Source organism: Sphaerodactylus townsendi, linkage group LG15 (genome assembly GCF_021028975.2).
Source record: "Sphaerodactylus townsendi isolate TG3544 linkage group LG15, MPM_Stown_v2.3, whole genome shotgun sequence".
NCBI classification, from domain to species: Eukaryota; Metazoa; Chordata; class Lepidosauria; order Squamata; family Sphaerodactylidae; genus Sphaerodactylus; species Sphaerodactylus townsendi.
The window spans coordinates 34,178,789-34,205,263 of NC_059439.1; the positions used below are offsets into that span (position 1 = coordinate 34,178,789).

Here is a 26,475-nt window from a genome sequence, read left to right on the forward strand (position 1 = left end):
CGGGAGTCTGGGGCTGCAGTCCCCAGACAGGGACCACCAAGGAAGTCCAGGGCTGCTACACAGAAGAAGGCAACTACCTCTGCTTATCTATTGCCTTGGAAAACTTACAGGGTTGCCATACATCGGCTGTAACTTAAGGTCACTTTCCACCGCCACCCCTCATCCTGTTGCATGCATGACTGACATGAAATCCTTCCCTCCAAGGTCTCCTTCTTCCTCTTCATCATCTTCACGGTCTACACCATGTTGCCCATCCGGATGCAAGAGGCGGTGGGTGCCGGCTTGGCCTCCTCTCTCTCCCATGTCATTGTCCTGGGCGTCTATCTCTCCACCAGGTGCAGCTCTGGGGCAGAGCTGGTCCTACAGGTGAGTCTGGCCCAAAATCAGACTGGGCGGGGGTCATGTAAACATCTCCGCTCTGTGTGGCCAGTACCTGGTGTCACTTCCAGCTGTTCTATGAGTTTGAAGCATGCATATATCTCTAATTGTTTTCCCTACTTCAGCCTCAGATCTCTCCTCTCATGATATCCACCCCTTATACTCTGTATGCTGTCACCCAGAGAGATTCTGCAAACCTTGAAAAGCAGACTTCTAGAACAGGAATACCATATCTTGTTGGGCCAAGCAAATAAATCATGCTCACCCCTTTCTGTCGGAATAGTACCAGAACAGGGGCACATAGCCAAATATCTTGAACTATTAACTGAACCCCAACAGAGATGGATTATTACAAGGGCCAGATGCAATACTTTTCCATCGGCCATTACAAAGGGTCGCTACCTATCTATCCCTCTCCAGGATCGGGTCTGTCCACACTGTAAAAACCAAGTGGAGACTCTTGCTCACATTATCCTTGACTGTCCGAGATATGTGGGTATTAGGAATTTCTCTCCTGGGCGGGTCTTAGACAAATCTGAAAGAGACTCTGACAACTCTGTTGTGGAGCTTTGGTTAACAATAACACAGAGGCCATGCTCTTGGAAAAAGTAGCAACATTTCTTTTACAAGTGACAGAATTTTCTAAGTAACGTCCAATGCTAGATACAGTTTATCTGTCTGTGTTTTGAATGTACTTTTGATTTGTACTTCAGAAATGTCTGTAATGCTCTGGAGCCTATTTTAATATGCCTAATAAAGGTTGTTGTATTGTATTGGCCACCCCTTATAGATGACACCAGTCAACATATGTCCCTACTCGGCCTCTGCGTTCTGCAGAGGCAAATTTGCTGGTGGTCCTTGGCCCCTCAATGATGCAACCCGGCCAGGGCTTTTACTCCCTTGGTCCCTGCCTGGTGGAACGCCCTCCCTCCAGCCATCAGGGTCCTTCGGAACCTTGGACAGCTCCGCAGGGCCTGTAAAATGGAGCTGTTTCACTGGGCTTTTGGGTGGGACTAGTAGCTGATTGTGTCCCCTGATACTGCCCCAAATACCATCACACTGACCCAACTTACCTTGAGTGAACTCCACCATTTAAAAGGGTGCACAATAGTTACCGCAAATATCGGGGAACTGGGTTATGACAGTGACTCCTTCAATATGCTAACCTTTACTGAAACTTTTGCCCTCATTAAAGAGAGGCTGTTAGCAATGGACTATCAACAACTGCAGAGCTCGGCAAATAAATCTTGTTCACCAACAAATATGTCAATTCCTTTCACGCAGGGATACCCAGCCTATTATATTACAGCGCTCACAAATCCCATACACAGGAGAGCCTATATGCTGGCTAGATTTAACATCATGTCATCTCCGCTACATATTTTTTATTTATTTGTTTGTTTGTTTTTGTTTGTTTGTTTTTTAGTTTGTTTGTTTGTTTGTTTTTGAGTTTTTTTATACCGCCCTGCCCCCAAAGGGCTCTGGGCAGTGAACAACAGATTAAAACAGATACAATTAAAATCATTTGAAAAGAAGAATCAGCATATAAAACAATCAGCATATAAAAACAGCGTCGGTAACAAATCCTTTTTAAAACCCTCTCAAAAAGGAGGGGAGGAGGTCCCATAGCACAGGGAACTAGAGTAGAGGGAAGGGGAAGGGAGAGGGGAAGGGAGAGGGGAAGGGGGGGATGGGGGGGCATCAGCGACTGGACACTCCAAAAGCCCGGTGGAACAACATAGAGGAAGACTTAAAGGTCTTCCAAGCGATAAGAGGTTCTGTCCCTGTAGCATAGGACAGCTGGATTCCATCCCACACATTCTCCTGAACTGCTTACTATACCAAGAACTCCGATCCAGTCTGTTATCCCAAGCTATAGACCCTAAGATTGATTATACTGAATCAGATAGTTATGCTTTTAAATTGTCAGGATTTTCATTGTTGCCTTATAGTGGCAAAGTTTTTGTCAGAAGTTTGTAATTGTACCATCACACTGGCTGCTTGTGCTCTGCCGGTCTCCTCCCAGGGGGATACGAGGTTCCTTCGGGTTGCCAGCTGATGTTAGGTTTCCTGGTTTGCTGTTGTATTTAATTAATTTGGTTTTAATTATTTGATCATGAGTTTTTTATTGGTTTTTATCTTCTGTGCACTGCCTAGAGCCCTTCGAGGGGGGGGGGGGCGCAGTATAACAAGTTTAATAAACAAACAAAAAACCCAAAGACAGACAGACAGACAGACAGACAGACAGACAGAAAGAAAGAAAGAAAGAAAGAAAGAAAGAAAGAAAGAAAGAAAAAGAAAGAAAGAAAAAAGAAAGAAAGAAAGAAAGAAAGAAAGAAAGAAAGAAAGGTCTCTCTTCCCCGACTTTCTCCTCTCTCTTCTGTGCTCTTCTCCTCTGTCCTGTTTGACTTGCTCTCACCTGGTTTGTCTTGGCCTCCTCTCTCAGCTCTTGGCCAACCTTGTCATCTTCGTGTGCGGGAACTTGGTGGGGGCTTACCACAAGCACCTGATGGAGGTGGCCCTGCAAGAGACCTTCCACGAGACCTTCAACCTTATCCAGTCTCGGGTCAAGCTGGAGTCAGAGAAACGGCACCAGGTCAGCCTGGGATTTTTATATTTATTTCTATTTTGTTGGACTTGTTATCCTGCCCTTTCTCGTATGAAACGGCTCAGGGCACCTCACATACCTAATGAAGAAGAAGAAGAGTTTGGATTTATATCCCCCCTTTCTCTCCTGTAGGAGACTCAAAGGGGCTCACAATCTCCTTGCCCTTCCCCCCTCACAACAAACACCCTGTGAGGTGGGTGGGATTGAGAGAGCTCTGAGAAGCTGTGACTAGCCCAAGGTCACCCAGCTGGCGTGTGTGGGAGTGTACAGGCTAATCTGGATTCCCCAGATAAGCCTCCACAGCTCAGGTGGCAGAGCTGGGAATCAAACCCGGTTCCTCCAGATTAGATACACGAGCTCTTAACCTCTTACGCCACTGCTGCTCCTTGAATACAATGCTGCTCCTTGAATACAATGCAGATTCCATAAAACACAGCAAGCAAGTTAAAACAATAAAAATTCAGTCTCCTACTCTAGCAATGGCGACAACCGTTAATCAGAGCAGGGACCATGTCTGATCCCAATTAGCCAGTGTGGTGTGGTGATTAAGAGCAGGTGCACTCTAATCCGGAGAACCGGGTTTGATCCCCTGCTCTGCCACTTCAGCTGTGGAGGCTTATCAGGGCAACCAGATTAGCTTGTGCGCTCCAAAACATGCCAGCGGAGTGACCTTGGGCTAGTCACAGTTCTTCAGAGGTCTCTCAGCCCCAGCCACCTCACAGGGTGTTTGTTGGGACGGGGGAAGGGAAAGGAGTTTGTAAACCCCTTTGAGTCTCTTTGCTGAAACAGCCTCCTCCTCTTCCTCTTCTTCTTTGATTTTTCTCCCACCCTCTATAAATAAGATTGGAGGTGGACAGGAGGGGTAGATCAGGAGGCCACCAAGGCAGAGCAAGAGTCGTGGTTGCCTCAACCAAAGGCCCGGTGGTGCATCTCTGTTTTACAGGCCCTGCAGACCTAACAGGCCTTTCATATTGATCGTTGCAGGAACACCTCCTCCTCTCCATCCTTCCTGCCTACATAGCCTTGGAGATGAAGGCAGAGATCATAGAGAGGCTCCGGGACAGCGGCCAGGGACACCAGAGACATGAGAACGCCAACAACTTCCACAACCTCTACGTGAAACAACACAAGAACGTCAGGTCCTCCTTCATCGCCTCCCTTGATCGGCAATGTTGCCTGACCCAGCTTTTGTGAGAATGTGAAGCCCTTTCGCTGCCTGTCGTAAATCAGTCTCCTAACATATCCCTCTCTTTCTCTGACCCTCCCCTCCCCCAACAGCATTCTGTACGCGGACATCGTTGGGTTCACCCTCTTAGCCAGTGAGTGCTCCCCGAAAGAACTAGTTTTGATGCTCAACGAACTTTTTGGGAAATTTGACCAGATCGCCAAGGTGAGGAATGCGATCGCCGAGCTCTCAAATGTGCAAGTCACTCCCTGCTGGGCTCCGATCTTGACATCTTACCTTCTTCCAACAATTCCCCGGGCAGAGTGCCTAGTATTTGGGTGAAAACAATAACGATCCCGGTTTCTAAGCAGGGAGATAAAAGGAACTAATTATCGCCCAGTTAGTTTGCTGCCTGCAATTGAGAAGCTGTTTGCCTGTTAGCTGGAAAGTAGGCAGGATCCCAAGATTTTGGGTTAAGAGCCAATAGATTTCCATTTCAGCCGTTCTACTTGAGAGCACTTATTGGTATGAGCACATTGACTGGAGAAGTCGGCAGACTGAGCGGTGGGTATATATATATATATATATATATATATAAGATTTTGTGCTTCATACAGAGGCGTACCTAGGGAAAATGTAGCCTGATGTAAAATCTGGGTCCCCCCCCCCCCCCCTTGGGCAGCTGCCATACCCCACCATGACCAAACAATGTTTTTTTGCACCAGGATTTGAAGGCCCGGGAAGTATGGGCCCGGGAGGAAGGAGGAGGAGCGTGGGGGCGGGACTAAATGGCCACAGCCTGAGGACATTTGACCCATATGTCCCCCTGGGTGGTACGCCCCTGGCTTCAAGCCATGTCTTTCTTGCTATAGGAGCAGCAGTGGCGTAGGAGGTTAAGAGCTCGTGTACCTAATCTGGAGGAACCGGGTTTGATTCCCAGCTCTGCCGCCTGAGCTGTGGAGGCTTATCTGGGGAATTCAGATTAGCCTGTACACTCCCACACACGCCAGCTGGGTCACCTTGGGCTAATCACAGCTTCTCGGAGCTCTCTCAGCCCCACCTACCTCACAGAGTGTTTGTTGTGAGGGGGGAAGGGCAAGGAGCTTGTAAGCCCCTTTGAGTCTCCTACAGGAGAGAAAGGGGGGATATAAATCCAAACTGCTCCTCTTTTTCTTCTCATCTCCCCAGTACCGACTATCAGCACTTCCATCTTTCAACTACTACACGTCTTCTTCTTCTTCTTCTTCTTCTTCTTCTTCTTCTTCTTCTTCTTCAATACATCTGTTCAGGTCCTCCGATCCAGTAAACGGCCTCTCACACTCCTTTTCTAAAACACGTATTCCCACCTTCCCAAGTTAGCTCCTGCTAAAATCAGGAGTCTGCTCAGCCTCGATCTCGTCTCTTTCAGGACAACGAGTGCATGCGCATCAAGATCTTGGGTGACTGCTACTACTGCGTCTCTGGGCTGCCTGTCTCGCTTCCCAACCATGCCCGTAACTGTGTCAAGATGGGGCTGGATATGTGCCAAGCCATCAAGTGAGTAGCAGGTAACAGGACCCAAATGGGGAAAGAGGGGGGGGGGGAGAAAACGGGGTTCAGCATGGATGGCAAGGATCCCTCAGGGCAAACTGGTGTGTGCTTATCAAGTAGACCTGCACCCCACAGCATTTGTACCATAAGCTACCTACATCTACCTATCTACATTTGTACCGTAAGCTACCTCAACAAGTTTCATGAGTCATTAGGAGACATTAAGTGGCTGCTAGCATGTAAAATAATGTTCATAAAGAAAGATGTTTCCATCTCTCCGTTTTGGAGCTCCCATGATCATCTATGGGACCCACTTTTGTTTGCTTCCCCCCTCTGGGAGGGTTTTAATTGGGGTTATTGCGGGACGTCATCTTTGTTAATTTTTATCGCTGTGTTTTAATCTAATTTTAATGGGGTATTTATATGGGTTATTGTGCACTGTGTAGAGGAAACTATGTTGTACACCGCTCAGAGCCCTTCGGGGGTAGAGCGGTATAAAAAACCAATCAATCAATCAATCAATCAATCAATCAATCAATCAATCAATCAATCAATCAATCAATCAATCAATCAATCAATCAATCTGTGGATACCTAAATCTGTGGATTGAAGCCATGCCAATGTAACCTCTATCTGTGGGTTCTGTGGGGCAGAACTTGAAAATGAGTTTGCAACAACAAATTTTTACAAACAAAATGGTTTACTTTCTTAACATATAACATCAACATTTAACATCACATTTCAAGGTCTTGTTCAGGTTGCATTTTCAAGTCCTTCTATTTACAGTCTACTGATACTGCCAAGTCCAATTCTTCTTTGCAAGTGGGATTGGCTCCTGAAGACTCCAAGGGCTTGGTGAACAGGCTTCAACATGGGCCCTTTCCCCACTTTCCTTAAGCCCCGCACTACTCTCCTCAAGTAGCGCGGGGTCCAGCTGCCTTCCCCACTTCAGGGGCAGCGAGAACGCAGCCGCCCCGACGCTGCCTCTCTCCCGCCCCCTCGACGTGCAGAATTCCTGGCGCCTTTTGAAATGGCGCCTTTTGACGACCCCGCACAGAGCGCGGGGTCGTGGGGAAGCCAGGGCGCGCGCCAGGAATTGCGCGCGCCGGGAATTGCCCGCAGCAACCCTCGGGCAAAGGTGAGTGGGGAAAGGGCCATGATGAAGGTTTCCAGGAGAACTCTCACCCATTACAACCACAAAAAGAAGCCCTGAAACAATAAACTCCAACATTTACAACATAGCAAAATAAACAACTACCTTCCGAGTAGTTCCCAACAATATTGCAGCTTACCTTAACAAGGTGTTAAGGGCTTATACAAATCAAGGTCCGAGTCTGGTAGCCTTGTCTCCTCCAAAGAGCTCTGCAGCCTCGTGCTGCTCTGAGTCTCCACCCCTTTCTGGGTCAACCCATTCTGAGCTTGGGGGTTACACCAACACTATACAGATTTTTCTGCAAACTTGGGGGACTTCCCCCTTTGTAGAAACTTGGGACTCACGCCGACAATGCTCTTACCTTTTGAACGACCGCTGGCTGCCCCCACAGATCTTCTCCGGACCCAGATGGAAGTAGCTCCAGGCTTAGCCACGGGGTCAGCAGACGCCAGCCTCTCTTGGCCTGCCCATGGCAGTCAATGACTCATACATATACATACATACATAAGCCTTTATTGGCATAGTCAGAAAGAGTTACATAAATCGGGAACAATTGCATGAATACATGATAGATAAAAGGCCCTACGGGGAGCACAACAAATACGTTCTACTGGGAACTCTCAACTATCTCCACAATGAAATTGGCGATCTCTTCACAAAGACCGGGGTCCGAGTTGTTCGTGCCTCATACTGCTCCAGGCACGTGTTGGACGGAAGGAGCCGCTCTGAGCTCAGGGTAGCTCCCTGATAGTTGCTCAGCAATGGCAGCGGGAGTGGGCGGAGGGGGGGGATTTCCTCCCTCCATGAATTTTGCTACCCCCATCACTGGTTTCGCTTGAATGGCAATGCTTCTGTAGAATGCCAGGTGAAGATACCTGAGTTCCTGCAATTGGAGAGGTCAGGAACTCATGTGAGATTTGCTACATGCAACGAGTTTTCTCAAATGTAGATGTTTGGGTTGTTAGAACTTGGAAAGCAGATGGATGCTGGTATGGTGATGTCATATACAGAGAGACCAGCAGTGGCGTAGTGGCTCAGAGCACGTGTACTCTAATTTGGAGGAACTGGGTTTGATTCCCCGCTGTACAGCTTGAGCTGTGGAGGCTTATCTGGGGAATTCAGATTAGCCTGTACGCTCCAACGCACGCCAGTTGGGTGACCTTGGGCTAGTCACAGCTCTACGGAGGTCTTTCAGCCCCATCTACCTCACAGGGTGTTTGTTGTGAGGGGGGAAGGGAAAGGAGTTTGTAAGCCCCTTTGAGTCTCCTACAGGAGAGAAAGTGGGGATATAAATCCAAATTCTTCTTCTTCTTCTACTCAGAACGTTTTGAAGTCTGCTTTCAAAATATGTGCAGTAAGGACCAAAATACATATTCATCAGTTTTCCAATTGCTTTGATGCTTTTTATTTCTTTCAGGTGTGAAAGATATTTTAACATAAATGAAAGGACTTTGCCTTGTTTCACAGGAAGTTGTGCGACGCCACTGGTGTGGATATCAACATGAGGGTTGGGGTCCACTCAGGAAACGTCCTGTGTGGGGTGATTGGACTCCAGAAGTGGCAGTATGATGTCTGGTCAGACGACGTGACGTTAGCCAATCACATGGAAGCAGGAGGCGTGCCAGGGTGAGAGAAGCAAGACGGTGAGCAGGGATGCTCCCAGGGGAAACAGGAGGGGAGGATAATATACTTGTGTTTGGGTTTGAGCACTGACCTCTAGAGGTCTGGGGGAAGAATTGCATGGAGTTTATGTGTCTGTATGTGTGTGTGAATATATATATATATATTATCCATCCATCCATCCATCCATCCATCCATCCATCCATCCATCCATCCATCCATCCATCCATCCATCCATCCATCCATCCATCCATCCATCCATCCGTCCATCCATCCATCCATCCATCTATCCATCCATCCATCCATCCGTCCATCAATCCATCTATCCATCCGTCCATCCATCCATCCATCCATCCATCCATCCATCCATCCATCCATCCATCCATCCATCCATCCATCCATCCATCCATCCATCCATCCATCCATCCATCCATCCATCCATCCATCCATCCATCCATCCATCCCCCCCCCCCCCCCCCCCCCCCCCCCCCCCCCCCCCCCCCCCCCCCCCCCCCCCCCCCCCCCCCCCCCCCCCCCCCCCCCCCCCCCCCCCCCTCCTCCCTCCCCCCCCCTCCCCCCCCTCCCCTCCCCCCCACCCCCCCACCCCCCCCCCCCCCCACGTGCCGCCCACCCCCCCCCCACCCCCCCCTCCCCCCACCCCCCCACCCCCCCACCCACCCATCCCCCCACCCACCCCCCCCCCCCCCCCCCCCCCCCCCCACCCACCCTCCCCCCCACCCACCCCCCCTCCCCCCCCCCCCCCCTCCCTCCACCCCCCCCCCCCCCCACCCCCCCCCCCCCCCACCCCCCCCCCCCCCCACCCCCCCCCCCCCCCACCCCCCCCCCCCCCCCCCCCCCCCCCCCCCCACCCCCCCCCCCCCCCACCCCCCCCCCCCCCCACCCCCCCCCCCCCCCACCCCCCCCCCCCCCCACCCCCCCCCCCCCCCACCCCCCCCCCCCCCCACCCCCCCCCCCCCCCACCCCCCCCCCCCCCCACCCCCCCCCCCCCCCACCCCCCCCCCCCCCCACCCCCCCCCCCCCCCACCCCCCCCCCCCCCCACCCCCCCCCCCCCCCACCCCCCCCCCCCCCCACCCCCCCCCCCCCCCACCCCCCCCCCCCCCCACCCCCCCCCCCCCCCACCCCCCCCCCCCCCCACCCCCCCCCCCCCCCACCCCCCCCCCCCCCCACCCCCCCCCCCCCCCACCCCCCCCCCCCCCCACCCCCCCCCCCCCCCACCCCCCCCCCCCCCCACCCCCCCCCCCCCCCACCCCCCCCCCCCCCCACCCCCCCCCCCCCCCACCCCCCCCCCCCCCCACCCCCCCCCCCCCCCACCCCCCCCCCCCCCCACCCCCCCCCCCCCCCACCCCCCCCCCCCCCCACCCCCCCCCCCCCCCACCCCCCCCCCCCCCCACCCCCCCCCCCCCCCACCCCCCCCCCCCCCCACCCCCCCCCCCCCCCACCCCCCCCCCCCCCCACCCCCCCCCCCCCCCACCCCCCCCCCCCCCCACCCCCCCCCCCCCCCACCCCCCCCCCCCCCCACCCCCCCCCCCCCCCACCCCCCCCCCCCCCCACCCCCCCCCCCCCCCACCCCCCCCCCCCCCCACCCCCCCCCCCCCCCACCCCCCCCCCCCCCCACCCCCCCCCCCCCCCACCCCCCCCCCCCCCCACCCCCCCCCCCCCCCACCCCCCCCCCCCCCCACCCCCCCCCCCCCCCACCCCCCCCCCCCCCCACCCCCCCCCCCCCCCACCCCCCCCCCCCCCCACCCCCCCCCCCCCCCACCCCCCCCCCCCCCCACCCCCCCCCCCCCCCACCCCCCCCCCCCCCCACCCCCCCCCCCCCCCACCCCCCCCCCCCCCCACCCCCCCCCCCCCCCACCCCCCCCCCCCCCCACCCCCCCCCCCCCCCACCCCCCCCCCCCCCCACCCCCCCCCCCCCCCACCCCCCCCCCCCCCCACCCCCCCCCCCCCCCACCCCCCCCCCCCCCCACCCCCCCCCCCCCCCACCCCCCCCCCCCCCCACCCCCCCCCCCCCCCACCCCCCCCCCCCCCCACCCCCCCCCCCCCCCACCCCCCCCCCCCCCCACCCCCCCCCCCCCCCACCCCCCCCCCCCCCCACCCCCCCCCCCCCCCACCCCCCCCCCCCCCCACCCCCCCCCCCCCCCACCCCCCCCCCCCCCCACCCCCCCCCCCCCCCACCCCCCCCCCCCCCCACCCCCCCCCCCCCCCACCCCCCCCCCCCCCCACCCCCCCCCCCCCCCACCCCCCCCCCCCCCCACCCCCCCCCCCCCCCACCCCCCCCCCCCCCCACCCCCCCCCCCCCCCACCCCCCCCCCCCCCCACCCCCCCCCCCCCCCACCCCCCCCCCCCCCCACCCCCCCCCCCCCCCACCCCCCCCCCCCCCCACCCCCCCCCCCCCCCACCCCCCCCCCCCCCCACCCCCCCCCCCCCCCACCCCCCCCCCCCCCCACCCCCCCCCCCCCCCACCCCCCCCCCCCCCCACCCCCCCCCCCCCCCACCCCCCCCCCCCCCCACCCCCCCCCCCCCCCACCCCCCCCCCCCCCCACCCCCCCCCCCCCCCACCCCCCCCCCCCCCCACCCCCCCCCCCCCCCACCCCCCCCCCCCCCCACCCCCCCCCCCCCCCACCCCCCCCCCCCCCCACCCCCCCCCCCCCCCACCCCCCCCCCCCCCCACCCCCCCCCCCCCCCACCCCCCCCCCCCCCCACCCCCCCCCCCCCCCACCCCCCCCCCCCCCCACCCCCCCCCCCCCCCACCCCCCCCCCCCCCCACCCCCCCCCCCCCCCACCCCCCCCCCCCCCCACCCCCCCCCCCCCCCACCCCCCCCCCCCCCCACCCCCCCCCCCCCCCACCCCCCCCCCCCCCCACCCCCCCCCCCCCCCACCCCCCCCCCCCCCCACCCCCCCCCCCCCCCACCCCCCCCCCCCCCCACCCCCCCCCCCCCCCACCCCCCCCCCCCCCCACCCCCCCCCCCCCCCACCCCCCCCCCCCCCCACCCCCCCCCCCCCCCACCCCCCCCCCCCCCCACCCCCCCCCCCCCCCACCCCCCCCCCCCCCCACCCCCCCCCCCCCCCACCCCCCCCCCCCCCCACCCCCCCCCCCCCCCACCCCCCCCCCCCCCCACCCCCCCCCCCCCCCACCCCCCCCCCCCCCCACCCCCCCCCCCCCCCACCCCCCCCCCCCCCCACCCCCCCCCCCCCCCACCCCCCCCCCCCCCCACCCCCCCCCCCCCCCACCCCCCCCCCCCCCCACCCCCCCCCCCCCCCACCCCCCCCCCCCCCCACCCCCCCCCCCCCCCACCCCCCCCCCCCCCCACCCCCCCCCCCCCCCACCCCCCCCCCCCCCCACCCCCCCCCCCCCCCACCCCCCCCCCCCCCCACCCCCCCCCCCCCCCACCCCCCCCCCCCCCCACCCCCCCCCCCCCCCACCCCCCCCCCCCCCCACCCCCCCCCCCCCCCACCCCCCCCCCCCCCCACCCCCCCCCCCCCCCACCCCCCCCCCCCCCCACCCCCCCCCCCCCCCACCCCCCCCCCCCCCCACCCCCCCCCCCCCCCACCCCCCCCCCCCCCCACCCCCCCCCCCCCCCACCCCCCCCCCCCCCCACCCCCCCCCCCCCCCACCCCCCCCCCCCCCCACCCCCCCCCCCCCCCACCCCCCCCCCCCCCCACCCCCCCCCCCCCCCACCCCCCCCCCCCCCCACCCCCCCCCCCCCCCACCCCCCCCCCCCCCCACCCCCCCCCCCCCCCACCCCCCCCCCCCCCCACCCCCCCCCCCCCCCACCCCCCCCCCCCCCCACCCCCCCCCCCCCCCACCCCCCCCCCCCCCCACCCCCCCCCCCCCCCACCCCCCCCCCCCCCCACCCCCCCCCCCCCCCACCCCCCCCCCCCCCCACCCCCCCCCCCCCCCACCCCCCCCCCCCCCCACCCCCCCCCCCCCCCACCCCCCCCCCCCCCCACCCCCCCCCCCCCCCACCCCCCCCCCCCCCCACCCCCCCCCCCCCCCACCCCCCCCCCCCCCCACCCCCCCCCCCCCCCACCCCCCCCCCCCCCCACCCCCCCCCCCCCCCACCCCCCCCCCCCCCCACCCCCCCCCCCCCCCACCCCCCCCCCCCCCCACCCCCCCCCCCCCCCACCCCCCCCCCCCCCCACCCCCCCCCCCCCCCACCCCCCCCCCCCCCCACCCCCCCCCCCCCCCACCCCCCCCCCCCCCCACCCCCCCCCCCCCCCACCCCCCCCCCCCCCCACCCCCCCCCCCCCCCACCCCCCCCCCCCCCCACCCCCCCCCCCCCCCACCCCCCCCCCCCCCCACCCCCCCCCCCCCCCACCCCCCCCCCCCCCCACCCCCCCCCCCCCCCACCCCCCCCCCCCCCCACCCCCCCCCCCCCCCACCCCCCCCCCCCCCCACCCCCCCCCCCCCCCACCCCCCCCCCCCCCCACCCCCCCCCCCCCCCACCCCCCCCCCCCCCCACCCCCCCCCCCCCCCACCCCCCCCCCCCCCCACCCCCCCCCCCCCCCACCCCCCCCCCCCCCCACCCCCCCCCCCCCCCACCCCCCCCCCCCCCCACCCCCCCCCCCCCCCACCCCCCCCCCCCCCCACCCCCCCCCCCCCCCACCCCCCCCCCCCCCCACCCCCCCCCCCCCCCACCCCCCCCCCCCCCCACCCCCCCCCCCCCCCACCCCCCCCCCCCCCCACCCCCCCCCCCCCCCACCCCCCCCCCCCCCCACCCCCCCCCCCCCCCACCCCCCCCCCCCCCCACCCCCCCCCCCCCCCACCCCCCCCCCCCCCCACCCCCCCCCCCCCCCACCCCCCCCCCCCCCCACCCCCCCCCCCCCCCACCCCCCCCCCCCCCCACCCCCCCCCCCCCCCACCCCCCCCCCCCCCCACCCCCCCCCCCCCCCACCCCCCCCCCCCCCCACCCCCCCCCCCCCCCACCCCCCCCCCCCCCCACCCCCCCCCCCCCCCACCCCCCCCCCCCCCCACCCCCCCCCCCCCCCACCCCCCCCCCCCCCCACCCCCCCCCCCCCCCACCCCCCCCCCCCCCCACCCCCCCCCCCCCCCACCCCCCCCCCCCCCCACCCCCCCCCCCCCCCACCCCCCCCCCCCCCCACCCCCCCCCCCCCCCACCCCCCCCCCCCCCCACCCCCCCCCCCCCCCACCCCCCCCCCCCCCCACCCCCCCCCCCCCCCACCCCCCCCCCCCCCCACCCCCCCCCCCCCCCACCCCCCCCCCCCCCCACCCCCCCCCCCCCCCACCCCCCCCCCCCCCCACCCCCCCCCCCCCCCACCCCCCCCCCCCCCCACCCCCCCCCCCCCCCACCCCCCCCCCCCCCCACCCCCCCCCCCCCCCACCCCCCCCCCCCCCCACCCCCCCCCCCCCCCACCCCCCCCCCCCCCCACCCCCCCCCCCCCCCACCCCCCCCCCCCCCCACCCCCCCCCCCCCCCACCCCCCCCCCCCCCCACATAGATGATTGATGATTGATAGATGATAGATGGATAGATGGATAGATGGATAGATGGATAGATGGATAGATGGATAGATGGATAGATGGATAGATGGATAGATGGATAGATAGAGGATAGAGGGGTAGGGAATAGAGGGATAGAGGGATAGAGGGATTGAGGGATTGATGGATTGATGGATTGATGGATTGATTGTGGAGGGGAAGGAGGAGAGAATATGACCTGTATAGTATTGGGACTACTGAGTGTTATGAGATCTGTGCCTTTAAGTGGGGCAAAGTTAAGGGAACCAGGAAACAGAGGCTTGTTGAGACTAGCTGTAGGGAAAACTGGTCTGCCTCCTCGCGTGTAAACAGAGAAACACGAGGACACCACACGTCAGCCCCACCATGCCGCTAAAAAGCCCGAGGTAAGTGTTCCTTTAGTAATGGGCCAGTGGTGAAGAACTGTCCATCAGTATGTCTACTACTGCCTCCTTCTGCGACATCCAGGAATTACACAAGGGTACTGCTCTTTTTCAGGAGAGTGCATATCACAGAGGCCACCTTATCACACCTGGATGGGGTGTACGCAGTTGAGGAAATTTGTTGCTGGCACCGTGACTCCTACTTGAAGGAGAACAAGATCAGAACCTTCTTGGTCGTTGATCCGAGGGTGAGAAGCCCTGGTTTTCTGTGTTTCTTGTTTCATATGAAAGACCTTCTAAGTGAGAGAGTTTGGTGGAGAAGAAGGATGGAATTATTTGTATTGTGACACTTAGCATTGTAAGTGGTCAAAGCACACACTATTGGGTGGTCCTCCTCATAACAATCTTGTGCTGTATCCCATCTTGGTATTGTTGGTTTTGAGCAGGGGTCTTCAAACTATGCCCCCCCAGATGTTCATGAACTACAATTCCCATCAGCCCCTGCCAGCATGGCCAAGTGGTAGGGCTCATGGGAATTGTAGTCTATGAACATCTGGAGGGCCATAGTTTGAAGACCCCTGGTTTTGAGGCTCAGAGTGCCTCGGTTATAAAGCAGAGAACAGATCTAAATTGTGGATCTGCCAGATCACCGCTCATTTTCTTTACCACCATGCCATGCCCTGTCAACGGCATGAATTATTGGCCCCTTCCGCACATGCATAATAATGCACTTTCAATCCACTTTCACAGTTGCTTGAAAGTGCATTTTGCTATTCCGCACAGTAAAATCCAGCTGCAAAGTGCATTGAAAGTGGATTGAAAGTGCATTATTCTGCATGTGCGGAAGGCGCCATATTGCTACGATTGCGTTATTCTTATTTGCGTAATCTGCCTTCAGTCACACTGAGAAAGGTGGGCTATAAACGAAGTAAAGAAATAAATGCCGGTCTCTTCAGTCTTGCGTAATTTATTCTACTGCTGATCCTAACAGGTTATCCCCCACATCTGTCTAAGTTTTGATAGGAACATAAGAACATAAGAACAAGCCAGCTGGATAAGACCAGAGCCCATCTAGTCCAGCACTCTGCTACTCGCAGTGGCCCACCAGGTGCCTTTGGGAGCTCACAGGCAGGAGGTGAAAGCAATGGCCTTCTGCTGCTGCTGCTCCCGAGCACCTGGTCCACTAAGGCATTTGCAATCTCAGATCAAGGAGGATCTGATGAGGCATGTGTGCTTCTGAGCCTGTTCTCATCATCGTTATGAGAACTAAAAGCTTTGGAAGTTTAAGATATACTCTCTTGGGACCTCATGCGCTTGCCCAGTGTGAATTCTCTACTTGGGATTCCCTGCAGCATTGGAGATGGGGACAGATCCAGTTGGCTGGAGTAGGTTGCTCATTCAGTCTCTTTGTATGTCCACTGAGCTCAGGCAGAAGAAAAAAACACCTACGCCACGCTGTCGCCTGTCTCCGAGGAAGGCTACAAAATGAGGGCTTCCGTCCGGATGACTCGCTACCTGGAGTCTTGGGGAGCAGCCAAGCCCTTTGCCAACCTCAAGCACCTGGACAACCCACCCGAGTCAGCAGGATCGGTCAGGAACAACCACTCAGTACGTCCTTCACAATGTGATCGTATCGATGGTGGTCGGCTTGAATAATTGGAAGCTGCTGGGTGGCCTTGGGCTAATCACAGTCACAGTTCTCTCTGAACTCTCTCAGCCCCACCTACCTCACAGAGTGTCCGCTGTGGGGATAGGAGGGGAAAAGGAGTTTGTAAGACATTTGAGACTCCTTACAGGAGAGAAACCCCTCCTCCTCCTCCTTCTTCTTCTTCTTGCTCTTCTTCTTCTTCTTCTTGCCTCTCTTTCTGTTGCCCCTTTCCTTCTTCTTGCCTTCTTGCTCTCTTCTGCCTTCTCTCTCTCTTCCTTTGCTCTTCTTCTTTCTCTCTCTTGCCTCTTGCCTTCTTTCTTCTTGCTGGCTTCTTCTTTGCTCTTCTTGCTTCTTCTTGCTCTTCTAGCTCTTCTTCTGGCTCTCTTCTCTTCTTGCTCTTTCTTCTTTCTTCTTTGCTCTTCTGGCTTCTCTTTGCTTCTTCTCTGGCTCTTCTTTCTTCTTTCTCTGGCTCTTTTCCTCCTCCTCCTCACTCTTCCTCCTCCTCCTCCTCCTCCTCCTCCTCCTCCTCCTTTTCCTCTTCCTCCTCCTCTGTCTTAGATCCAGTAAAACTCTACCCACTTGTACCAATGATATTGAGCTAGAGGGACCAATGGTGTGCTGTGGTATAAGACAGATTTGTACATTCATCTTTCTGCAGGAGCTCTCTCTGGGATCTTTGAACCAGCAGAAGACCTTGGAACGGTAAGACAGGAGGAAAGAGTCGCTGACAAAGTTGGGTTCTCAGCATGGAATGGGGGAGCAGCGGAATATGCAATGTATTGTCAGATATTTTTACGACCAGAATCAACTGGCTGTTGCAGGTTTCCAGGCAGTGTGGCCGTGGTATGGTAGTTTCATTCAGCAGTAAATTCCTGCTGGGTGACCTTGGGCTAGTCACAGTCCTTTCAGAACTCTCTCAGCCCCACCTACCTCACCAGGTGTCTGTTGTGGGGAGGGGAAGGGAAAGGAGCTTGTAAGCCACCTTGAGTCTTCTTACAGGAGAGAAAGGTGGGATATGAATCCAAAACTCCTCCTCCTCCTCCTCCTCTTCTTCTTCTTCTTCATTTCAGGAGTCGTGCCCCCAGAAGTCCGGATGAAGACCTGGAAGGCGTGGATGAAAAGTTCTTCCAACTGATTGAACAACTGAATTCACAGAAGTGAGGTCATAGGTCAAGAAGGCTACCTGGGGAGGCAGCTAGCAGCTGGGATGAGAAAGAGAGGTTGAAGGGAGGGAAGTGAAGACATCACACAAGGAAGGGAAGAATGCATAAGGATGCCCAGTTGGAGTGGCAGCGGACTGTGGAGTTAAACCACCCTTTTCTGGTTCTCTCCTCCAGGCAGTGGAAGAAATCGGAAGATTTGAACCGCATCACATTGTACTTCAAGGAGCAAGCCCTTGAGAAGGAGGTAATCCACAGAAGATTGGGGTGAGAGGTGGGGGGTCTGTGGCTGACATCTGGCATGGGTTTACTTGGAGTCACCCAGAGGTGGGATCCAGCAGGTTCTCATCAGTTCCCGAGAGTGGGTTACTAATTATTTGTGTGTGCCGAGAGGGGGGTTGGCTTCACCAACTTGGTCTGCTTTTCCGCTAGGGAAATTCCATTAGGTCCAAAAATCATAAAGCCCTGTTGTTTCCTATGTGGCTGGTTAGCGAAGGTAGAAAACGGGATAATTCTCCCTGTTGGGCTGTTGTAAAAACATGTTTCAGAAATATGGGAAAGTTCTTTGTTTAAGGAAAGTATCCTTCTTTTGATTTCTAGAAACAAAATTAAGTATTTGAAAGTATTAAGTATTTGACAGGCAGTCAATTAGAGAAGTAGTTGATTCTGTTGGCAGTAGACGATAGGAATTGCTATAATGAGTTTAAATTATGGACAGAAAGATACCAGCTGGAAATTAGGAACTTTTTTTTAACACTAAGAGTTTTTTACAGTAACAGAGAAATTATTAAATGCCCCACTGAATGCCCGCCACGCTCTCGTCGCGCCCCTTCTGCCCAGCCCCATTGGCGCTATGCCACTGTTTGAATCCCACCCGCATGGGAACCTGTTACTAAAATTTTTGGATCCCACCACTGGAGTCACCTAGTGAGTTTCATGACATGGGGAAGATTTGAATGTGGAATTGTGGGAGTCTGGTCTGGCGTTCACCAGGACAACGTACTGGGCCTCTACACTGCTCGTGTGGAGAAGATGCAACCAGTACCTTGATCCCCACAGTCAGCGTTTCTCACAGCCTTCTCTCTTGGTTTCTCTGCTCATCTCCCCAGTACCGACTATCAGCGCTTCCATCTTTCAACTACTACACGGCTTGCACGTTCTTGGTGTTTATTTCCAACTTCCTCATCCAGATCCTCGTGGCTTGCAAGTAAGGAGTCGTTTGTGTGTGGTATGTGGTCATAGAATTCACCCACATCCCTAAGCTCCAAAGAAACAAAGCCAAACTCAGCTTCCTAACTGTTTCAGAAGAGCTGAGAAATGGGTCACCCTTGTGCGCTCGTGAACAAATCATAGAGCTGGGAAAGACCAGAAGGGCCATTCAGTCCGACCCCTGGCCATGCAGGAACTCCTGACAGATGGCCATCCAGCCTCTGCTTAAAAACCTCCAAAGGTTTAATGTTATGCCTCCTGCCTTGCTACACGGCAGATTTAATAAGCAAGAAAAGGCTAAAAGATTGTGCCCATGTAACGATGGCTCAGTTGAATCTCTGTCCCACCAATTACTACACTGTCTCAGACTCAAGGAAATCAGATCCAAGTATGTGAACCTTACTCCTTTACATTTGCCCCATCTCCCCGATTTAATTAGAATACATTACTTGTTGGACAATCCTGATCCTTCTCTCTGTATGATAGTGGCAGACTTTCTCCTGGAAATTACTAAACGCCAGTAGATTTCCTTCGACCTAACATTTATGTCCTGTATTGTATATGCTTTTTAATCTGTTTTTTTTAATTATTGTTGTACTGTTGTCTATGCCAATAAAGGCTTGCTATGCAAAACCTCCAAAGAAGGAGACTCCACTACACTCCGAGGTTGTGCATTCCACTGTCGCACAGTCCTGACGGTCAGGAAGTTCTTCCTGATGTTGAGGTGGAATCTCTTTTCCTGCACTTGGAATCCATTACTTCTTGTCGTAGTCTCTGGAGCAGCAGGAAACAAGCTTGCTCCATCTTCAACATGAAGATTAAATGAACTTCATGCAACTTCAGTTGGACTCCCACCTGACGGGCGATTCATAGCTACTTTTTGTTAGATTTAGTTTAGAGTCATAGATCTGCCCAGTAGTGTGTGTGAGTGCAGTTTATGGAAACTTCCCAAGAGATAAATGTAAAAGGTAAAACTTACATTTATTCAAGCATCTCCAGTTCACAGCTTTGTTCCAGGAAAAACGTAGATAGAAAGAAACCCTAGTCTAAAGAGATTACTTTCCCCACGACAAATGGGCACAACTAACGCACCATCATGTGTGTGCAGGTGAGAGAATGCTACAGTGGGAAAGGCCCCACTGTGGCCCCACTGCCATTGACCATGCGCTCAGGTCAAGGGCTAGAACAGAAGTGAAACCAGCATGGGGAAGAAAGGAACTTAGTGGGCGGTCTCCTGGCCCAGACAAGGAGGGCAAACAAGAGAGGCAACATCACAGTTAGAGTGAGATACACAGCGCCCCCCAGTGTCCAGGCATGCAGAAGTCGCTTATTCCAACACTTTTATCATTCTCTTCACCTCTGTTTTATCATCAAGGTTTCATGGCAGAATGGGGAACCGGGCCTCTCGCAGCCTACCCTGAGATGCTAACCACTATTTTGCACTACCTCTCTAAGAAGCATCTGCTCCTATCGAAAGTGAAAGTTTAGTGTGGCTTCATAGGACATTTTGTGACTGACCTCAGCCTCTAAGGCAATCCTGTCCCATCCTCCCAATAAAATCTACACACCCCCTCCCCCAAAGTAGTCATAGAGGGAAGAGACAAAAATGTGTTTCTAGGAATAGAGGAAACTGTTGTCTTCAGTTTAAATAATGACTGGAGGAGGTATTGTGCAAGTCAGCAAAGCAAAGTTATTCCATATCGACTCCATTGATTTCAGTGGACTCAGACTGGAAGAAACCTGAGTAGAATCGCACTGCTATTGAAGTTACAGCATGCTGGGTTCCACAAAGATCTGAAATTGTAGCAGGCCATGCCAGAACTAGGCTTGCCAGTCAGTGTGGGGGATAACCTCCTTCCACTCGAAGCCACCCCAAGAGGAAAAAAAATAAAAACAAAAAAGGCAGAAACATTTGTGTCCTTATGTCATTTCTGGGGGAAACCTAGAAGTGACATAAGGTAGGTCTAGGAATCTCTGGGAAGAGTTATTGGTGGGCGTTTCCCCACTCACCAAGATCCCCCCTATGCTGTGACACCGCCAAGCTCTCAGCTGGGCTGGCCACTTCTACTCGCTACGCGCGCCCGGCTGGCCCCACGCACCCTGCCCCCTCTGGCGCCGAGGCTTCCATCAAAAGGCGCCAAGCATGGCAAGAGGCCGGTTTTCAGGGATGCTGGGCAGGCGTGCTGAGGGGGGCGCCAGACAGCTGCAGCAGCCTGCCATGCTGTGCTGTCGCCGCCCTTGTAATGGGGAGTGCCGGGGCCCCCACGCTACCTGAGGAGAGTAGCGTGGGGCTTAATGTAAGTGGGGAAAGGCCAGGTGACTCCTAGAACTACCCTACCTCACTTGCAGGTATTCCCCGGAAATGATGTAGGGGCAACATATGTTATGTGCCCCCAGTGATCCTACCCCCTCCCCTGCTAAGTTCCGGGTTTGGCTCGACAACTGCAGCTGGGACACCGCAACAATTATGTGAGTCTGTCTCTGGCGCTAAATGGAACAAATAATACGTTTCTAATTCTCATGGCTGAAAATATAGGGTAAACTCTGGGGAAAGAAGTTCACATAGTGTTCAAGCAGTTAGGGGCTGACCCTTTTGCTAATTTGATGCAGCAGGAATGATGCAACCCCATGCAAACTTGATGCCCGGTCTTTTCCTTGCTTCCAGGACAGTTGTGTTGGGGGTCTCCTACGGAATTTCCTTCTTCCTCTTCGTCCTCCTCCTCCTCACCTGCTTTGCCGGACACCTGGCAGTAAGTCAACTTCTTGTTCACGTCTAGATTTCAGCAACCTCTTTTGGCACTGTGACGAAATGTTGTGGCTGCAGAAACCTCTTTGAGCCTCTGGCAATGAGAGATATAGGAGTAAAGGGAAGTGAAACATGCTTTGTCTTAGCTGTTGTGTCCTCTCAAGGACCCAAGATGAGAATAAACTTTCCCCTCCCGAAAAACAGCCAGCAGAGGCAAAGAGGTTGGGAGAGAAATGCTTGAGTACGGTCAGATAGAGTTCAATCCCTTCCTCTCAGCTATGCTTTAAATTTCTCAAACCCCTGCTTTATATAACTATGATCATACGGCCTGATGATTGTCAGCAAGTCTATGGTTTTGTCTAGAGTGGTTCCGAATGGAAGTCTTTGCCCCTGGAACCCCTTGCCACTTGATAAAGGAGGGCCTGCATAACAATATTGAATGGCTGCCGTCCTATTTGGGATATCACTGCCATCTTGCCTACTGATATTGTTGGAAAAAATTTCCAATAGTCTCTCAATTAGAACCAGGGGGCATACATTAAAAATGCTGGGGGGAAGAATTAGGACTAATAAAAGGAAACATTTCTTCACTCAATGCGTGATTGGTGTTTGGAATATGCTGCCACAGGAGGTGGTGATGGCCACTAACCTGGACAGCTTTAAAAGGGACTTGGGCAGATTTATGGAGAAATTGATCTATGGCTTCCAATCTTGATCCTCCTTGATCTGAGATTGCAAAGGCCTGAGCAGACCAGGTACTTGGGAGCAGCAGCAGCAGCAGGCCCTTGCTTTCACCTCCTGCATGTGAACTCCCAAAGGCACCAGTTCAAAAAGCATTTTTAATACCGTTTTCAAAGCAAGCAGTTTAACTTTGCAATGACCTAATTGGTTACATTTTTGCCACCACCTAATTTGTCTGCTGGAGACTGGTCCGATGCCAGCGTTAACTACAGCCCAGCCCACTTCGGGGTGGAACCCCTTATCTCTTATAGAGCAGAAGGGTTGTCTGCTAACTGGCAGCTGTATCGGGGGACCCAGGAATGGTTCAGCAGGGTCTGGAGCAGGGCAGGGCAGCAGAGTCAAGATAATCAGCATCTTACACACTCCCTTCCCCCCTCCCCAAAAAAGTAGTAGAAGAAGAAGAGTTGGATTTATATCCCCCCCCCTTCTCTCTTATAGTAGTCGCAAAGGGGCTTACAAACTCCTTTCCCTCCCGCTCCCACAACAAACACCCTGAGGGGTGGGTGGGACTGAGAGAGCTCTGAGAAGCTGTGACTAGCCCAAGGTCACCCAGCTGGCGTGTGTGGGAGTGCACAGGCTAATCTGAATTCCCCAGATAACCCTCCATAGCTCAGACGGCAGAGCAGGGAATCAAACCCGGTTCCTCCAGATCAGACCTGGTTCCTCTAGATCAGAGTACACCTGCTCTTAACCACTATGCAGCAGTGGCGTAGGAGGTTAAGAACTCGTGTATCTAATCTGGAGGAACCGGGTTTGATTCCCAGCTCTGCCACCTGAGCTGTGGAGGCTTAGCTGCGGAATTCAGATTAGCCTGTACACTCCCACACACGCCCGCCGGGTGACCTTGGGATAGTCACAGCTTCTCGGAGCTCTCTCAGCCCCACCTACCTCACAGGGTGTTTGTTGTGAAGGGGGAAGGGCAAGGAGATTGTAAGCCCCTTTGAGTCTCCTGCAGGAGAGAAAGGGGGGATATAAATACAAACTCTTCTTCTTCTTCTTCTTCTTCTTCTTCTTCTTCTTCTTCTTCTTCTTCTTCTTCTTCTTCTTCTTCTTCTTCTTCTTCTTCTTTTTCTTCTTCTATGCCACTGCTGAATACTTCTTTGTTCAGAGCATGATCATATCAACAATATGTGTGTGGCAGTTCTCATTTCAGGCTTGCTTTGGTTCCTAACTGCTGACAGTTAAAATCTTGGCCATATTTGCCTTACAGTCTGCCTGGCAATTTTGCCTTACAATCTAATATTGCCTACAACATCATTACGTCTGAGATAGGAGAGCTTTTTCCCCTGTCAAGCTGACGTCTGGCAACCCCGTAGGGTTTTCAAAGGAAGAGACGTTTAGAGACGGCTTGCGATTGCCTGCCTCTGTCATGACCTTGGTATTCTTTGGTGTTTGTCATTCCAAATCCCACCTCAGAAATGCTTCCTGAAGGGTCCGAAGGCCCTGTACTGGGTCCCGTCCATCTCTGCTGCCGTCTGCACCAAGCCGTGGCTCCGTGTCTCCCTGGGAATCATCACCATTCTTGTAGTCCTCACCATGGCGGTGCTGAATTTGGTAGGTCGCGAGATTACGGTGGAGGGGGTTGGGCTCCGGAAGGGAAAATTACAACATTTATCCAACTCATCAACTTTAAAAGATTGCTGACCCAAGATGTGGTAACGGTCAGTGGTGGGAAGCGACATCCAATCACAGCCGACTTACGGCAGCCCTGAAGAGTTTTCGAGGAAAGTGGCAAACAGGGGTAATTTTCCATTGCCTGCCTCTGGGTAGCCTCCTCGGATTTTTTGGGTGGACTCCCATCCAAGTACAAACCAAGGCTAATTATGGATAGATGGATGGATAGATGGATGGATAGATGGATAGATGGATGGATAGATGGATGGATAGATGGATGGATGGATTGATGGATGGATAGATGGATGGATGGATGGATAGATGGATGGATGGATGGATGGATGGATGGATGGATGGATGGATGGATGGATGGATGGATGGATGGATGGATGGCTGGCTGGCTGGCTGGCTGGCTGGCTGGCTGGCTGGCTGGCTGGATGGATGGATGGATGGATGGATGGATGGATGGATGGATGGATGGATGGATGGATGCCTGGATGGCTGCCTGGATGGATGGATGGATGGATGGATGGATAGATGGATGGATGGATAGATGGATGGATAGATAGATGGATAGATGGATAGATTGATGGATCTCCCCTACAACATACAAATGTTACAATCTCAACCCTAGCCCTACCGCCTCCCCCAACTGGCAGCATTATAGAAGAAGAAGAGTTTGGATTTATATCCCACCTTTCTCTCCTGTAAGGAGACTCAAGGTGGCTTCCAAGCGCCTTTCCCTTCCACTCCCCACAACAGGCACTTTGTCAGGCAGGTGGGGCTGAGAGAGTCCTGAGAGAACTGTGACTAGCCCAAGGTCACCCAGCAGCAACGTAGGAGTGCGGAAACACATCTGGTTCACCAGATAAACCTCCGCCACTCAGGTGGAGGAGTGAGGAATCAAACCTGGTTCTCCAGGTTAGAATTTGCCTGCTCTTAATCACTATACCACACTGGCTAGAAGGGACTATACCACACTGTCACTATACCACACTGGCTAGAAGAGGATCGTCTTCGCCAGGTGCCTAAGCCCATAAAGGACAGTGAACCTTTGAGGGGAGGGGGGCGATCACAGAGAAAGCCCTCTCACGCACCCCTGCTGTCCATATCTCAGTGGTGGGGATACCCCAAAGAGAGCCTCCCCTTTCAACCTCCATACTCCAGCAGATTCTGGGAGCTAAGCAGCTGGGCGGGACTCTTATCTTCCTATTCTCTGTTGGTCAGCTTCACATAAGTGTGTGGCCGGCCACTTCTGGAGACAGGTCACTCTAGTCCAGTGTAGCTTATGTATTTATCTGTTTCTGCTCGCCCCCCCCCCCTTCACAACCCTTCTAAAACCCTCTCTTCTGTTCCCAATCTTCAGTTCTTCATGCCATATCCCGGGTGCTCTTGGCAGCGTCAAAATTTCACCACAGCGGGCGTGAACGTCACACAAGAGTGTGCTATGATGGACAGCCTCTACAGTGTGCCAGTAAGTATGTCAGGATAAAATTTTTTTTTGGGGGGGGGGGGCTTTGTCATGAACTAAGGAAATATGAGGGGCGGGTTTAGAAGAAGAAGAAGAGTTTGGATTTATATTCCCCCTTTCTCTCCTGTAGGAGACTCAAAGGGGCTGACAATCTCCTTGCCCTTCCCCCCTCACAACAAACACCCTGTGAGGTGAGCGGGGCTGAGAGAGCTCCAAGAAGCTGTGACTAGCCCAAGCTGGCGTGTGTGGGAGTGTACAGGCTAATCTGAATTCCCCAGATAAGCCCCCACAGCTCAGGCGGCAGAGCGGGGAATCAAACCCGGTTCCTCCAGATTAGATACATGAGCGGTTAACCTCCTACGCCACTGCTGCTCCTCCCTTCTTCTGTTTTCCTCTGACCCGGTTCTCTTCTCCTTTCAGTATTACATTTACTGCTGCATCTTGGGATTCCTCTCCTGTTCTCTCTTCCTGCACATGAACTTCGAGCTCAAGCTGACGATGATGACTCTCTGCCTTGTGGTCTACAGCGTGCTGTTCCTTCACACCCATTCGTGGCTCTCCGACTGCTACGTCTTATGCATCTATCCCAACCCAACAGCTCGCTGGTAAACTAGCCCTCGTGAAATCGACAACTCTCTGGCAACGTGGAAGCATCAACTGAGTGACAGGGGACCTCCTGCCGAGTGTCCTGGGGTTTTTGGTTTTCTGTCGCTGAGGGACTAAACTCCATTGAGGTAGATCATTTTAGAGCAAGCTGACATTTAGACACCACGGGACACAAACTCACCTTGTTCAGAAAAAAGTTGGAGAGCAGCAAAGGTTTTATTCTTGGTATAAACTTTTGGGTGCATGCTGAGAATCAGCATGGTTTTGTGGTCAAGAGCACTGGACCCTAATCTGGGGAACCAGGTTTGATTCCCCACTCCTCCACTTGAGCGGTGGACTCTTCTCTGGTGAACTGGATTTGTTTCCCCAATGCTATACATGAAGTCTGCTGTAAATTAAATTAATTAGGCTAAGTCGTCGTCTTCGCTTTCTTTCTTTCTTTCTTTCTTCTTTCTTCCTTTCTTTCTTCTTCTCTCCCCTCTCCTCCTCCTCCTCCTCCCCCTCCTCTCCTCCTCCTTCTCCTCCTCCCCCCCCTCCCTTCTCCTCCTCCCCCTCCTCCTTCTCCTCCTCCCCCCCTCCTCTCCTCCTTCTCCCCCTCCTCCTCCTCCTCTTTCTTCTTCTCCTTCTCCTCCTCCTTCTCCCTCCTTCTCCCTTCTCTCCTCTCCCTCCCTCCCTCCTCCTCCTCCTTCTTCTTCTTTTTTTTCTTCTTTCTCCCTCCTCCCTCCCCTCTCCTCCCTCCTCCTCCCTCCTCCCTCCCCTCCTCCTCCCCCCTCCTCCTCCTCCTCCTTCTTCTTCTTTTTCTTCTTCTCCTCCTCCTCCTCCTCCTTCTCCTCCTCCTCCCCCCTCCTCCTCCTCCTCCTCCTTCTTCTTCTTCTTCGCCTCCTCCTCCTCCTCCTCCTCCTCCTCCTCCTCCTCCTCCTCCTCCTCCTCCTCCTCCTTCTTC

At 56.8% G+C, this 26,475-nt stretch overlaps 1 protein-coding gene across 4 annotated transcripts in view; it reads left to right on the forward strand.

The window, feature by feature from the left end:
• ADCY4 (adenylate cyclase 4) overlaps positions 1-26,475 on the forward strand; it is a 64,423-nt gene that overhangs the window by 23,820 nt on the left and 14,128 nt on the right. For all 4 annotated transcript variants that reach the window (XM_048518043.1, XM_048518042.1, XM_048518041.1 and 1 more), the window contains exons 4-19: positions 205-366; positions 2,825-2,974; positions 3,971-4,125; positions 4,265-4,376; positions 5,560-5,687; positions 8,302-8,460; positions 14,453-14,585; positions 15,766-15,945; positions 16,644-16,687; positions 17,056-17,142; positions 17,323-17,392; positions 18,255-18,352; positions 21,020-21,104; positions 23,258-23,395; positions 24,822-24,929; positions 25,347-25,531. In XM_048518043.1, coding sequence (XP_048374000.1) covers positions 205-366; positions 2,825-2,974; positions 3,971-4,125; positions 4,265-4,376; positions 5,560-5,687; positions 8,302-8,460; positions 14,453-14,585; positions 15,766-15,945; positions 16,644-16,687; positions 17,056-17,142; positions 17,323-17,392; positions 18,255-18,352; positions 21,020-21,104; positions 23,258-23,395; positions 24,822-24,929; positions 25,347-25,531 — 1,994 coding nt within the window. The remainder of the gene's footprint in view (positions 1-204; positions 367-2,824; positions 2,975-3,970; positions 4,126-4,264; positions 4,377-5,559; positions 5,688-8,301; positions 8,461-14,452; positions 14,586-15,765; positions 15,946-16,643; positions 16,688-17,055; positions 17,143-17,322; positions 17,393-18,254; positions 18,353-21,019; positions 21,105-23,257; positions 23,396-24,821; positions 24,930-25,346; positions 25,532-26,475) is intronic.